The sequence below is a fragment of the Metopolophium dirhodum genome, chromosome 7 (genome assembly GCF_019925205.1).
Source record: "Metopolophium dirhodum isolate CAU chromosome 7, ASM1992520v1, whole genome shotgun sequence".
In the NCBI taxonomy this organism is placed as follows: domain Eukaryota; kingdom Metazoa; phylum Arthropoda; class Insecta; order Hemiptera; family Aphididae; genus Metopolophium; species Metopolophium dirhodum.
In genome coordinates this window covers 31,424,678-31,441,723 of record NC_083566.1, presented here as the reverse complement: position 1 = coordinate 31,441,723, position 17,046 = coordinate 31,424,678, and the positions used below count along the sequence as shown (strand labels likewise).

At 31.7% G+C, this 17,046-nt stretch overlaps 1 protein-coding gene across 3 annotated transcripts in view; it reads left to right on the top strand.

The window, feature by feature from the left end:
• The window catches only part of LOC132948422 (uncharacterized), a 38,422-nt gene extending 24,524 nt beyond the window's left edge, over nucleotides 1–13,898 (top strand). For 2 of the 3 annotated variants that reach the window (XM_061018862.1, XM_061018861.1), the window contains exons 5-10: nucleotides 7,129–7,366; nucleotides 7,447–7,682; nucleotides 8,126–8,259; nucleotides 8,330–8,505; nucleotides 11,157–11,342; nucleotides 12,069–13,898. In XM_061018862.1, the coding sequence (XP_060874845.1) occupies nucleotides 7,129–7,366; nucleotides 7,447–7,682; nucleotides 8,126–8,259; nucleotides 8,330–8,505; nucleotides 11,157–11,342; nucleotides 12,069–13,144 (2,046 nt within the window). In that variant the 3' untranslated portion in view covers nucleotides 13,145–13,898. The remainder of the gene's footprint in view (nucleotides 1–7,128; nucleotides 7,367–7,446; nucleotides 7,683–8,125; nucleotides 8,260–8,329; nucleotides 8,506–11,156; nucleotides 11,343–12,068) is intronic. The other variant, XM_061018863.1, reaches the window with a different exon arrangement.
• Nucleotides 13,899–17,046: the final 3,148 nt, after the last annotated feature.

Sequence of the window (17,046 nt, the reverse complement as noted above, 5' to 3'; positions counted from 1 at the left end):
CCAAATCCAGTACACACCTGCATATATGAGTATAATATGACTGGTTAAACTAGGATGGATTTGTCTACAATCTATTTCATACTAGGTATTTGTATATTTAACTTTATATTATATACCTAATAATTTTTGGCAAGTAACAAATTAATAACTATTTAAATTTTAAACAAAACAAAACACATTTTTATTATTAAAAAATATCCAAAAACAGTTTTGTCTAGATACCTACGTAACAATTTTTTAAAACTATACATACGTAGTCATAATTCATTAAAAATAATAAAATATTTAATTAATACTTTAATAAATATTGTACTAGCAAACGCCGCCAAACGGTTACTTGAGACATGTAGTTTCTTTTATACGTATTCAATATTTCAAAAATGTTCTACTTATTATTATTTATAATATACAAGTTAATAAGTACTTACTTGTGAATTAGTATATGTACTTATTTTTTTATTTGTCATATACTGTAATAAACTAGCTATTATTGTCAACATTTCCGCATTTAATTAAAAATATTTATAACCTGAAAATGTTGAACTTTATTAACATAATTTATTATTTAATAATACACTATATTAACAACACATTCAAAATATCATTATATTAAAAAATTTTTTTACTTACCATGTGTTTTTCGTAAAGTATATTTAAAACAAATTTAGTTGTACGTTTGAAAAGTAAGTTTAAAATAAGTACCTGTCTTAAAAACATCTCTTAATAATCTTGAATAGTTTTATGTCAACAAACATATGATATGTATATTATGCCATATGCTCGTATCTTAGTCATATGTAGGTAATTAAGTAAATGATATGACCCACATGGTTCGCATATAAACTGACACATTACACTACTATAAAGTTAAATTTGATGAATCATCTATAAATAATCAAACTACAACCCTTAGCACAATTTTCCATGAATTACTGATATAATTGACTTCACTATAGCTGTGTTATGGATATGCGGTTTTGAAATAAAAGTTCACCTTGTAATTCCCTTCCCTTCTCCACTATTCGCCACGCTGTTTGACAATGTCGTGTGTGTCAGCTAAAACTAGGGCTCATCGTGACAGGTGGGCGGTACCACTATAGTTCGTTACTTAGAGATAACTATGTACAGAGTGATTGCATACAATTTGTTCTAATTTCCTACCATATTAATCTGTATGCTTATTGTTATTTTTTGTTGTTGTTTTTTAACTATACCCAATTATATTACTTAAATATTATTAGTATTTTGTGTATATTGCATATTATATTATTACATACTTTATCTAGTTTGTACAGTTTTTCGATTATTCTTCAGACTATAGACTCTATTCGAATGATAGAATATCCTATTGTCACATACCCACGTGAATAATTATGTAAATGACGAATTATTAGTCTATTGATAATATTTATATTTGAGTTTTAAATTAATTAATTTAATTTAAATATTATAATATTCTCCATAGTATTATTGCATTTAGGTACTGAAGATTTTAAAATTCTGTTAACATTTGTAATTTTGTATTATTTTGTCTCTAATATTATGTGTTGTTTATTTAAAAAAAGTGAATTTTTAAACATTATTTGAAAACTATATCTAACGTTTCATAAGATTCTTAATTTATTAATACATACATAACTACATAAGTATAACGAAATTAACTACTCGTGATCTACATTTTGGAAGGTTCGATGCATGTTATAATAAGCGATATATTAAAAAATATATAATAACAGTAACTAAATAAAACAAGTAAATTATTAAGTACTTATATAAATAATAATTTACTTTCACGTTTCATCATAATATTTTGTATCAGAATAGCGCTGTAGAGTCGTGATAAAATATGGCTCACGCTATAATATTTAAAGACAAAAGCCGAGTAGGCGGAGTCGGTTTGATTACTGTCAAACGTCAAGCCCTTCCGTGTATTGTTTTAAAGTCTCTTTATAGAACTGCAGTCTGCTAAAGCCAGCCTATACATGGTCTTTGCTGCACAGGAAAAATATGTACTACCCACATTTCAAGTAATATCTTCTTACTCCTATGGACTTTTATCAAATTAAACAGCCGTGCTATCTGTACCGCTGTAAGATAAAAAATCTCGAGGTATTTTAAATGTATACTATATTTGTTGTGTTTATTAAAACACTTTCGTAGGTTGCAAATAGTCACTGTCATAATTTATTTATCTGTTATTATTATATTTTTTGTATGCACCGTATATTTTTTATCCGTAGTTCACTTTTAAAGTTTTATATTGCATTATATTACATATTTACATATGTCAACAGTTAATATTAATTAACGGCTTATTTTGGAATTAAAAAAATGTTATAATATTTCAAATTAAATTATTTCTAAAGAACGTCGTTGGTCTATATAATATTATATATTAGATTCTGAGCGGAGCGATGAATGTATTGATTTTACAATAATGTGCGTGTTTTTATTTTTGTGTCTGAAGACACTTTTTCTAGTAGAAAAATTCTTCAATCATTAACTTTTAGGGAGGTTTCTGGTAGCAAAATGAATATAGTTTATACTTTAGTAGATAAAAAGTATAAACTTCTCAGTACTTTTTAAAATATAATCGGACAATTAAAAAAATACTAACATTTGTTAAAATTGTAATATTATTATTAAAATAGTTATTTTGTGACCATGGTTACCAAAAAGTTAGACCGTCTCCTCTGGGAAAAATTTTTTGTATACTATACAGGTATATCATTGAATTAAAATTTAACATATCCATTATACTGGGCCCCAATCAATAACGATCTACACTCAATACCTACAACTGCACAGCCTTCTGCCTTCCTACCTGCCCACTTTTTAATTTTTATTATTGCTTAATTGGATTTCAAATGTAATGGTATTTTAATTTATATTTGGTTTTATTAATAGACTATTTGCGTTTCAATTTTTATTTCATTTTTGCGTGTTACGTTTAAATGTTTTCTGAAGTACTCCTTACTATATTATACAGATATATGTATATATTTAAAAGGTGACCTACTTATTCAATGAGGTTGTCTACTTTAATAATTGTTATACGATCGAAATTGATTCAACCTATTCGACATTCTTGTGCATACCTATTATACTTGATAAGGTTTATAAAGGGAAAAGTTTTCAATCAGATTCCGGTATTTTGATTTTATGATTTTAATATATATTTTTTATACATACATATATATATAGGTATATATAACCAAACAATAGTCAATATTACCAAAACACTAAATTTTAGAAATATTAATTTAATAAATGCTTTGTACTAAAGTTTACTAATCGTATACGTCGAACCTACTTATTTACTTTTAGTTTAATATTATAGGAATACAAATTATAGGCAATACTATTTTTAAATATTAATTATTTTTTACTTCATTTTCTACACTTATTTCTTTAAAATAATAAATATATAGTAAATGGTAAATAATAATGATATATAATATAGCATATTTTATTACGCATCTAGTTAGTTTGATGATAAAGTAGGTACCTACTTATTATTATTTATTCTGCTTATAATTTTTAAGTATCTAGTTTTAAGTTATGCACACACTATAGCGTCCATCATATTATGACATCATTATGGTAAACTAAGGGTCATACTGTCAAATAATATCTGGTCAGGGACATTGCGCGGGCTTTATAAAGTTATAAAAGATTTAAATATGGAATCGATCGGTACCTACGAAGTCACCTTTTCTCTCGTCCCCGCTGACCTATAAACTCAATAGTGTTTGATACATTTTATCAAAAAAAAATTAAATTTGAGATTAAGATAAATAAATAAATTGTATTTTACAACTGATATTAATTGTTAAATAAAAATATTTATTTAAAAAAAATACCAAATTCTTTAATATGCCTGTCACATTCTTCAAAAATATATATGTTTAAAAAAACTTTAATTATAATATGAAATGTAATGCCATTAATATGTGAGCAGAGACTCCCATTAAAACACATTCCAAAACATAGTATTTTAAATAATCTCGTGGTGTTAATGTTGAACAGATGAAACATGAATCCGAAATACGTCCGTGATAAAAATAGTTTAAGAGTTGTGACCATTTTAGTAAGTAGGAAACAGTATTATGAAAAAACTACTCTATTATGTATTTACTATTTATATACATTTGTCAGTTTGAACGCTTACAAGAAGCTTAGAATAGTTTATAAATCAACCAATAAAATATGTGTTACATGTTAATAAAATATATAGTAAGTACATACCTGGGTGTATGATGATGGCGTTTGATTATTAGTTATTACTTATTAGTTATTACAATTTATTGTCTATCGTTATTTTTTAACATAATAATACTGGCCATTGCAATTTGTATGATTTGTTCGAACAATTGTTATTTATTTTTTCAATATTTATATTTTTTGGCATATAATAATAATAATTATAATTAAAATTAAAATTATGATTTTTTGTTTAATAATAATATGTTTATTATATTTATATTAATTCTATAGTGTATACTGTTATTTGATTTTTTTCACTGACGGAGTTTACATGAACCCAATTTGACCTGTTTTATTTTCCTGGCGGAGTTTACAGTAAAAAAAGGTTCTCGTGCCGGAGTTAACATGATACCTTGTTTGATAACTCAAAAACTACTCGGTCAAATTTTAATTTAGATACATAAACATTTTCAAAAATTATCTGCTGAATAATTTAAAGTGAAAAAGAGGATTCCCGTTGAAAAACAGAAGTTTTTATCACCATATAGGACACTCTTTAAATGATACTAAAAATTTCAAAATTATTAGTATGGTCTTAAACTATGTTCGCGCACCCGCCATATGTTCAATAAGGGGAGGTGGGCTTGAGTTTTTAAAATATCAATTATCGAAGTCTGTGATTCTGATACAAATCCATCCCCCCTCCCTAAAAAATGTCCCTAGTTACGCCTATAATAACAATCCGCATATTATCTTGTATCCGTCTTACAAACGTATACAGCACATTTTACTTTCATAATAATCCATTTTACTATGTTGTTTTTAAAAATAGAATGAATTGACCTATTGATCTAAACTATAAAATTTATAATAATTGTACATTTTAAAATAATTATAGCTTGCTTCAAAATTAAAATATCAATAAAAGCTTTTGAGATACCCCAGATAATAATCTTTGAATATGTTTGTTGTACAGTTTTAAAATGCTCATAACTTGTTACATAGTAAAAATATCATTAAAATCCTACTAGAAGCCCAAAGCTTGCCTTCAAATTTTATATGTTAATTCGTTTTAATTTATAGAAATAACAGAGTAAATTAGATTATTGTGAACGTAACATTTGCTATATTGCACGTTTGTAAGACGGAGGCAACACTTACACCTAAGGATGTGGCGTCCTGTTAAGTAAAGTCCATCCGATATTAGTTTTTCATTGTAATTTATAAATCTATTTAAAGACTTTATAAAAGTGTATTCAATTTACTTTATATTTTAGTTGAAATGTTCGAAATTATTACGTGTGTGTGTGTGTGTGTATAAGTATATTATATGTGCTTGGTAGGTTTATACTTTATACATTTAAAAGATTTATTGTTTTCTACAGTTTCTATACAATTATCGAGAACTGTAAATTAAGTATAATTATAGCCTTAATCATAATATGTATAAACAATAAATATCTGAGTATCTTGATTTAGTTTAATGGCCTTACAAAAGTATTAAGAGAAAACATCGGTTGAATTGTGTAAGAAGGGGGTAGCAAAGGAAAATAGGTCTCAACTTTTTATTCTTAACATTTGGAAGTAGGGACCTAACTAACCTAACCATTTTGTGTTTCTTTGGGATAATAAATATTAGGCCACCTCACACACACCCACACAGTGATGTGACTAAATGTTTGATTAGTAGTAGATTTAATAAATAATAATTCTATCTTGCTACAAAATAAATATTATTGTATAGAAACTCTGCAATTTATATTATACTAACGGATCCCGCGCACTTCGTTGCCCGTAAAAAATTACAACTTTCAAAAATTATGATTGTTCAACTCCTTTTGGGTGCAATTCAGCCTCCCTGGTAGGCAATCTGACTACGTCGGATCGCGGACAATGTGCCACGCATATCATTATATCAAGTAGGCAATGTGAAAAAAATCGATTTAATCCATGCTTGCACCTAATCTGCCCGATTGCCTCGATTAACCAATATTTCTCTTAGATAACCAATAGCAACTATTTATAAACAAACATGTTCACCGTAAATCTCAAAATCCCCGTCTGAGAACCTCCCCGGCTTGTACCTACCGGGTCCAATTGTGAATCTAAATCATCCCGGAAACCATTCAAACACACATAAAAAGTTTCATCATAATCGGTCCATCCGTTAAGGAATACATAAAGGACACGCAGGCAAACATTCATTTTTATATATATTTATAGATTAGTTAATACAGTGTTATATATTATTATGTACATTATCCGATCTAATTCTTATCATTTTTCAATAAACAACTTTTCGTTAAAGGTTCCTATCTCAGTTCATAAATCATGATTAAAACCATTAGTAGGTACATAACTATAATACAATGTACAATGTACATATTATATATTATCTAAAAATAGTATTAAATAGTATTGTAACCGACCTTTGGTGAGGTAGGTAATTAGGTAATTGGTATAGGTCCCGATAACAAGTGAAATCCGACATTATTACTTATTAGGGAATAACGGTCATTGCATTTTTAGACGTTGCACACGGCTCAAGTTGAAAATCATTGAATTTGTAAAAACAACAGCTTTATTTACATTAATTTCTTCGAGTAGTTTTATTTTGTTCGGCATCATTGTTTTAATATAATTTTCAAAGTTTCTATAAAATATAACATGGACAGAATTGGAAAATGGTTGGACGAAGACGAATACTTGTTCACGAAATCTATGCACGCTTATATCGAGAGTCGTATAATTTGGGACCTTAAACGATTACCAATATCTGTGTTTCGTATGAAAAAGAACCGTTATGAAAATCGAGACTACCGTTATAGTGTCAGTGACTCAGTTGTTTCGTTTGCAATTTCTTTAATCCCTGCTAATTATTTCCAACTAATAAAAATGTCTGTTTTTTGTTTTTATTTTTAGGCTCCAGAAAACGAACTTCGTAAGGTAAATGTAAACAGTGGAGAACGGATACTCTCTGAACATGAGTTGCGCATTCAGCGTTCTTTGCAAAGACTTAATCTCCCTGAATGGTACAAGACGTGCAATGTACCGGCTCAAGGATTTATTTTGAAGAGACATAGTGATGCTGGTTATACGACCAGTATGTCTAGCCTATCGTCAAACCAATCACAGTCACCAAAAATGTATTCTAATTACAGTAAGCAGTATTTAAAACAAAATATATAAAAGATTGTAATATTGTTTTCTGTATACAATTTAAATGTATTGTTGTTTCAGATAATACTCTGCTTAGCCCCCAAACACATGCTGCAACTAAGAATTTTTCACGTTGGAGTACTAGCCGCTTAAATGGATCAAATTCAAATAGTACATCTCCTTGTAGTTCCACGCGATCATCGTTTAACTATCGTCAACCATATTTGGGTTGGAGATCTCAGGAAAAATTGTCCAAACCTAGAACACCAGCCGAACGACTTGCTGCTGGATTACTTGCTCAACAACAACATGAACCGGTAATTTTTATGACAAAACATTACAACCATTTTTTGTTATTTCCATAATTTTAAATCTGAGTAAGTCACCAGTGTGTTAATAATAAATTAGCTTGTATTAAATAGTAAACAGATGATGATCGATAATGAGTAGTAAAGTAGTGACGTTAAATGCAAACAACAATAACTCAAAACATTTTCAATCAGAACTAATATTTAAAAATTCTATAGAATATAGATCATTAAATAGTCAAATAGGTACTATCCTTATTCTACAACTTAAGATTTTAATATATGTAATATTTTATTGAAGGGGAAAATCAATGTGGAACACCCTGAAACTATGAATATTATAAATACATTAATTTATTAGTCAAAAACTTACAAAAATCTAATATTTATATTTTGAATAGTTTTATATAGTTGTCTATTCTATATTAGATTAATATTTATCTGTTTTTAAGACTTGTCAAACAAGCTTATCTGAAGTACAGTCATCAATTAAAGAAGTGACATCAGCTATAGCCAACTATGTATCATCATCAACACCGGATGGAAGTAAAGAAAGGTTGAATACTGATCAAGATACACCATCTAGGTAAAAATTAGTTACACAACAATGTAAAAATATAATAAATTGAATCTATTTTGAATTTGGTTCTTTTTAGATGCCCGTCTTTCAAAGGTAGCACAGGTCGATTATGTTGGCTGGAAAGTTCATTTGTTGGCAACAAGCGTCCCAGTCTAACAAGAGATACACCGCCATCAGAATTAAGCACACCACCGTCACATCGAAAGGCTACGCCTATCAGACAAACTCAAAACAATGGCAGTTGGGTCAACGGTGAGTGTGAATATACGTAGACAAGGCTTGCTGCCACGTACAAAATATTGGACACTGCCTGCTGTGTAGAAGCCGATAATATGCTTATCAAAACAATATCATATGATATAGCACTTGAACAGCTTTTGTTGGACTACCTTTAGATTTTATTTATTTATTTTGTAATTTGTTTTCGTTTTAGTATAAGCGAGTTAGTTGTTAATTATGTTTTATTTTTTTTATGTATGTTGCACTCAAAGCAAAATTTAAACGTTGTAGATTATTTTTTTATGATTATTATTAATTATGAATAAGCTGAAAACGTAGAGCATGACAAAATCAATGAATATTTTTTGTATGTTTAAATCTTTTTGGTGTTAATTAATTGAATTCAATTGTTGATGCTATTATAAATAAAAAAAATAGTAATATTTAATTAAAAAGAAAATTCACTGGGACATTTCAATACATTTTTTTATGTAAATATTTCTTTAAATAAGAAATTATTTGTTACTTGATTATAAAACCAATTGATTTATAATGAACTGAGACATAAATAAAAAAATAAACAAGTAAAGTATACAATATTAATAAACCCATACATTGTATACAAATTTTGTTAAATATTGACAAGTCTTATAAGTTATTATTTAAAGTTAATTTATATGTATGTACGTTTGTTTTTTAGTGTAATATTAATGTTGAGCTAAAAATATTAAGGAATTGCAAAAAATATTTTTTTTACATCCATGAACAATAACTGTAATTAATATAATATGAATATATGGTGCTAGATAAATTGTAATATTTTATCAAACCATTTTTGGAAGCCTCTGTTCTGATATCTATTTTCAAATTACCTGACATGATAATGTATACATTCTTAACAATAACAGTCTTATGCATATCTTCTTAAAAAATATTTTTTAAGTGTGTATGCAGTACTATCTATGTCTTAAGTTTCAATAATATGATGCATATATTTGCTTTAGTAATTCTTTAACTTGAATAGGCTTTTAAATGTATTATATTGTGTCATTTTTAGGAACCTAACATTACATTTCTTTTCATAAATCATAGTTCATACTTATTACATTTTTTCATGATGTTTATTCATAATTTATTATTTAATAATAAAAACAATTTTAGATAAGATACTATAATTTAAAGATTGCCTTTTTATCAGTCTCACATATTCCCTCGGTGCTGCAAACTATCATCATTTCAATTGAATTTAAAAACATTGTTGTAGGTATACAAATATTTATTTATCATACATTTTTAATTGTATTTGTTTTACAAAATTGATTATTATATAATTATTTATAAATTATGTTCTATATAATAATTATATATATGTTGCTTTTTAATGTTACTAGTTAAATGTATTACATTTTATTATATACATATTTTATGGTTTAATAATATGCTAATTTTAGTGTAGTCATACAAATTTCCAAATTTCAAACATGATGATGTAATTATTTTCTGACCAGTGAACTCTATATTTTGTAACTCAAACTTCAAAGTTAAGTTTGAACCCACAAATATTTGGCTTTTTATAAAGTATGGTTAATATACCATGAATTTATTGAATTTTTTATTGTTAATTGAATTTTACCTTTACTAATAACAGTAATAAATAATAACTATCATGCATATTTTAATGTACCTATATTATCAACATTTATATAAATGTACATTGTACATCAACATTTTTTACATACTATTATGGAAGATATTAATAAATAATTTTTAAGTAATCCTACTTCAACCTTATATATTATAATTATATTATTACAATTTATAATTTTTACACTTGAATGCTTTGGTAAAATTACCAATCTTATAACTAGAATATGACATTTTGGATATAACTCAATTAAATATTGATTTGTTTTCAAATAATTTATCCCCTCTAGCTCTTTAACTAATAATTATTGTAGTTTTTAAGATATTCAAAATTTACACTAAATTAAATTTTTAAACTTTGGTTTTTAGGTTGCTAGTAAAACTATGTATTATGATAAACAAAACAGTTTTATTTATTCTACCCAATAAATATTTTGTTGACTAAATACACAAAATCTGTAACTATGTTTTGTAATTACATTATAATATAGGTAATATAATATTGCAAATTATTTTATTATATGTATTTTTTTTATTTATATATATATATTGCAGTATTAAAATATAGTGAATGTAAGCCGCGCCTGTCTTCCCCGCCCCCTCCAAAATAAAAAAAAAATTAATAACTAAGACAATAATAAATGGTGTATTCTGTTTACAATTTTAAATGTTTAACAAATAAATTGCTTACACAAAGCCAAATTAGTTTTTTCTATTGTTTCATATCGTTAATTTATAATATTTCCTAAATTGTGATTAAGGTACGAGACACCAAATTGTTGATTGCGCATTTTGCCATTCCATTTTGTATTCCATAGTGCCATTTCGTGCATGTGTTTTCTCAACGCGATTATTATTATTTCACTGCGTCGTATGCATTATATATTATTATATTGTTTTCAACCTGCTGTAAAATATTGAGCTTTATCATCTCGTTCATCAAATTAATGTTGAATATTATTAATATTATATTGAGAAAGTTTTTTTTTTATTTCTTTTGCGATTGTTGAGAATTCACTTTTCGGCACGAATAATTACAGATCGGCCGAGTCCCGGTTCGACGACCATGGACGACGTCCTAAACTCGTTGTTAGGGTTGCAGTTCCAAGGGACGACCGCTAATAACGCTAGGTATCACCACCACCTACCCCACCAACAGCATCGCGGTAGCGATGCCCACGAAAGCAGCGGTGGGGACCTTAGACGAAGGCCCTACGCTGCTTCAGGTACGGCCAACGTGTAAGTGTGATAAAAATGCGTTTGTATAGAAATCGCAACAACGACAAAATCAAAATAATATAATATATAATTTGCTCCCCCCCCCCCCCATCCCCACCATATAGTTTTTATTTATTTTTCAACCGTAGTTGCCGTGTGAACGTTGTATGTATGTAGTATAATATATAATATATTATAGTAGACGCGTACCTATACCTATACCTATTTACATACCTATAATTCGTACAATACAAATATTATATCATTATGTCGTTTATATAGATGCATTATAATATTATAGTTACATAGTTTTTAGTCGTGTTGGTTTGCTATATTATATTGTATTGTTTTAGAAACTGTTTTGAAAAAAAAAAACTAGAGATGGGTTGAACTTGAGTTCTTAAAAACTTTTTGAATCCAAACTCAATCTTAATTTGTTTGAACTGTTCGACATTTCGAGACTATCGAACTTTTAAAATTTAACCATGAAAAATATAACAGAAGTAAAACGGTTTTTACACTAAACCAAAAAAAAATTTGAATCTGCCGTGAAACTCGAATATTGTATTGAACTTCAATCGATCTGGAATAACTTAAACTCCGAAGTGTTCGCCGAAAAAGTTCGATAACCCATCCCTGAGTGAATGAAAACAAACAACAATATATTATATCTTTAGAGTGGAGCTCGTCATTAATCGAACTTATGTTGAATCGCGTGCGTGCGATGCGTACAGTTTCAGGTAACGCTTCGGCGGCTGTGGCACATGCAGCAGCAGCAACGCCCCCAAAAAAGCAACATCAAGCGGGTCCTCTGCCGGGTGTTTCTGCCGGATCGATCCGTTGCCGGTACTCGGAGTGCCAACTGTCGGCCACCGTTTCCGAGGCCCGGCGCACGTACAAGATGTGCCACAACTGCAATCACATGTACTGCTCGAGGCGCTGCAGGCGCGCGCACTGGCAGAACCACCGGAAAACGTGCCTGAACCGGCGCACGGCCGTACTGTGCCCGTCCATCGTGGACGCGATCAGGACGAACGACCGGTGCGTCGAGCGGCTGTCGACGATCGCCCGGCGCGGTTACCTGACGCACGGCCGCGGGGCGGTCAAGTGCTATTTTTCGGGCGTCGAGCTGGCCGACAAGTTCGTGCGGGGCGGCGGCAGCGACATGCAGTGCGAACCGGTGTACGCCAAGTGGACCGACATCGACCCGGAGCTGGACGCACTCGGACAGCTGTGCAAGACGTACAACCCGGACACGCGGTACGTGCTGCACGTGTCCGTGTGCGTGTTAAGCGAGGTGCCCGGCCCGGGACCGGTGCAGTGGGAGCGGCACTTGGTGTACAAGTGCGTCAAGATGCACCTGGACAAGAGTCTGCGCGCCGCCGCCCCCGCGCAATCTGCGGCCGCCGAGGCCTCTGAACCGGCCGCGGACGACGGTGGCGGCGGCCCGGACACCCTGATACTGACCTCGTTGCCGGGACGTGACCAGCGGGACGTGCGCACCTCCCGCCGCGTGTGCTTCGTCAATGTGCAGCGGCACCTCCGGCAGAGGGGCGTCGAGCTCCGGCACCAGTTCCCGGACGTGCACCGGAAGCTGTGCGAGTACGTGGACGGTGGCCCGGACGTGACGTTCACGCCGGTCACGGTGTACCCGCGGGACAGGGCGTCCGGCAAGACGTTCATGTGCATCATCATGCCGGACACGGAACCCGAGAAGCTGAGTCTGTTGCCCGGGGACAGCGCCAGGGTGCAGACCATCGACGTTGGTCAAGAGTCCGCCGCCGCCGCCGCCGCCACTGATCCGCAGTAATCTATCCACCGTCGTTCGATTTACACGGTTGCCGTAGGGGGAGGGAGGGGGGAGGGGTGTCCGCGCGTTGAGTTCCCTCTATCGTACTTGCGGTGCACTCGTTTGCGGACCGCCCTTAGACGTTCACATCGTCGTCGGGGGTGCAGGTGATTCGGATCGATTCGGGCAATTAGTATAGATGCCCATATAATAATATTATGATTTTGCGATTATGTTCGACTTTTGAAATATTTACACGTATATTGTTACACGCAACGGGTCGTGCGAATTATACTAGCTGTCACCGCAGGTCGCGTTGGGTATAACTATATCGATGATCAACAGTTGTATTCCTAATTTGGCGTATAAACACCACAATAATTGTCTGTGGCTCTCCAACAACACTGTAATTTGCATCGCGCCGCAGTATGATCGTATTAAAAAAAATAATTAATTAGAAAGGAGAATGTATTAATACCCTATATAGGCTACGTATAGTTGTTATTGGCCGGGACAAACGTGGCGTTAATACGTTACATATATTGTCCTAATTTAACAATTGACAATTTATTAGGATATCTACAATGTAGGTACCTATATATTATATGATATGCATATTTTGTTTTATTATTATTATTATTTATAATGTTTGCCTCTATTTACTAGTTATTTTATCAATCATGTTATTCGTTATTTTATTATTATTACTATTATTGTTATTACATTTATACATACAATATTATACATACCTATATTGGCTATTACCTACCTACCTACACTCGAATGTATTAATTTAATAATATTACATTACGATTGCGTTGCGCGTCAGAGATCTTGCGCACGACTCGGTGTCTATTTAGTGTCGAAACTATTCAAAATAAATCCCAAATATCAATTAATAATGTGAATAATATTTTACTTGAGTTTTCAATTCCTACTTTATAATACATTTAACACTTAATATTATAATGTAGGGCGTAGGCATAGGCGGTTTGGTAGAAGTTTAGGGCTGGTGGTGAGAGGGGGATGGGGTTAAATGTTTTAAAATAAAACTCACATTTAGATAGGCAAACTAAGCTGTAGGCATAACAATACTCCCATATCAGCGTTTTAAATATTTTAACACTTTTTATCAAAAATAATACCTATATTTACGCGGTGCGTTGGCTGAAATCAGTAACTGAGAGTAAGTAACGGTCGCTGCCACTAGATCCCGGATGGGTGAGCAGTCACTGAGCACCGGCGGGTTCGTAGTGCAAAAACCTTGCCACACACACGTGTTTACAACCGTATCAATACCGTTCCAACCCTACCAACCTCACAGGTTAATGACCTCAGTCGTCGAAGCTTTAATCCAATTAAAAAAAAATTGCCTATTGAGTAATATAATAGCTAGGTGATGAACCATTGATTTCTAGTATATCTATAAACGACGATGGAAGTATGGCACTGATGGGTGGGTACCTATAGTATTAGTGTACGCCGTGTACCTATTATTTGTATGGGGCCATCTTTCTAGAGCATCATAAAATGGATACATAAAAAAGACGGACTAATGACTTCACACCACGGGCCTTAGATAGAATAATATTGGTGGATCGTGGACGTATTGCATTTTAAAGAACCGATAAATAATTTCCTCATTTGAAACAATCGACAAATATATTTATGACTATTGTGTCTAAGTTGAATAATTTGCCCAAACGGTATACGCCCCAGTGCTGTGCATGGCATGCACCAATTATTTTTACGGAACGTCTGCAATGGTAATGACTATTGGTCAAAAAAATGTGAACTCAAGTTAATTTGTATTGAATATGTATATTTAACTTGAGATTATTTTTATTCACGGAATGAGTTGATTCAGTATAACCAGACTATCACGAACAGGGGTTAAAGTGGTGAGTGGGGGGGGGGGGCTCAATATTCAGCCCCCCTCCGGGCCCTACCACTGACGGCGGTTAAAGAGCGTCTCCTTTAAAAAATTAGGATTAAAATTATTCAGGGTTAAAAGTGCAGGGAAAAGCTCACACAATCACTGTTTATCATAGGCGCAATTTGGGGGGTCTAGGGGGCTTGCCCCCCCAAAGTTTTTAAATATATTCATTCTTAAATCCACCTATTAAAAAAATGATGGGGGTCTGTATTGATTTATAAATTTAGCCCCCCCCCCCCAAATCAGTCGTCAAAATTGCGCCTATGCTGTTTATACATTACATATAATATACATTTGACCATTTGACGTTACTCATAACGTATGATGTATGACACGTTTAAAACTATATACGGAGACAGAATTTCTTCTCGCTTTAAGGCCCTGATTACGTAGTAATGTCGGTGGTCATCGACACACATCTATACATCATATTATAATATATTTTTTTTTTTTTTATTGTGTAACCCGCGGCAACATAGGCCATTGGGTGTGGGGGAGGGCACTGTAGGTTTTTAAATTGGGTAGTAGGTTGGTACACGTGTGTGTTGTGTTTTGGCAGAATTTCTAATGGGGCACCCGTAGGTTTCTGCCGTGCCCCGGGTGGGGGGATGGCGGCACTTGTTCTCCGGACACCATGACTTGCCCGAAGAAAAATGCCGCCCGCGGCCAAGGTATCGAACTCGGGTCGGCTGCGTCGCAGCCGACGCCTTAGTCCGCTCGGCAACTCCGTCCCCCATTATAATATATTATATAGCCGTATAGGTATAATTATGTATATATATTATATAATATTTATATAGTTCGGTGGCGCTGGTGGTACACGTTACAAACGCTTACCTACACAAACGATAGTTCAAAAGATTGGTACCGTTTCGTGAAACGTATCTTCGATGACGCTATATTATTATAGTAGGTATATATTAATAGTTATTACGTCGTCGACTGGCACACGAAAACATGTTGCGTATTTCGTATTGTTTTTAGGTAAAACATTTCGGTGACTATTATCATCCAATATATGCCGGAAATGGGAGGGGGGGGGGCTGAAAAAATATCCTAGAGGCCTTTCCCCCACATAGTCACGACTATAATTGCCCGTAACATTTATACACGGTATTATGGCAATATTGTATTATTGTCATATAGTAATATAGGTACTGTACTATATTATTTTATTTATAATATTATAATTTTGTTTTGTTTTAACTTGTAACCTTTATAGACTGTACCTAAATACCTAGGTAATCGATATATTGTCTCCAGACTCATACAGTTTAATATTTATATTACGCGATGGAGTGTTTTGCAGATTCTAAGTTTAATAACGTTGCGTGGTGTTTATTTTTTTATTTTATTGTTATTATTATAACGTGCAGTAGCTATTGGTAAGGTTATATTATTATATATTATCTACACTGTAAAAACTAAAAACCATATTAAATTATGTTGAATTTGAATTTTTATAATATACATTAAATAATATAATAGTATAATACCTACCTATCGATACATTATTGATAATATTGCTCGTTCAAAAATAGCGTGTTGTTAAAAAATTGTTTTTATATTACCAGCTAATACGTAATTATTAATTTGTTAATTATTATTCATTATTATTTATTATGGTTGACATTTTATTTTTATTTCATTGAAAATTGAAATTCTAACAATTATTACTATTACAATTATGAATTTTCTATGATATTAAGTTATTACAATAGACTTATAACCTAGTTTAATGTAGGTAACCAGTTTCTCATGGGTAAATACTTCTTTAGCTTTTTTATTTTCAGCTTTACCTACTATATAATATAATATACTGAAACATAGGGCTTGTAATCAAAATGAAAATTTTCTATTTTAATTTTAGTTTCACTTAACGATATTTGTTTTTTCTGTCTTAAATTTAAAATAATAAACCTATTGATTTTGTAACTGTATAATTTGTATAATATTATTATAATATAATGTTCCATAATATCAGTTT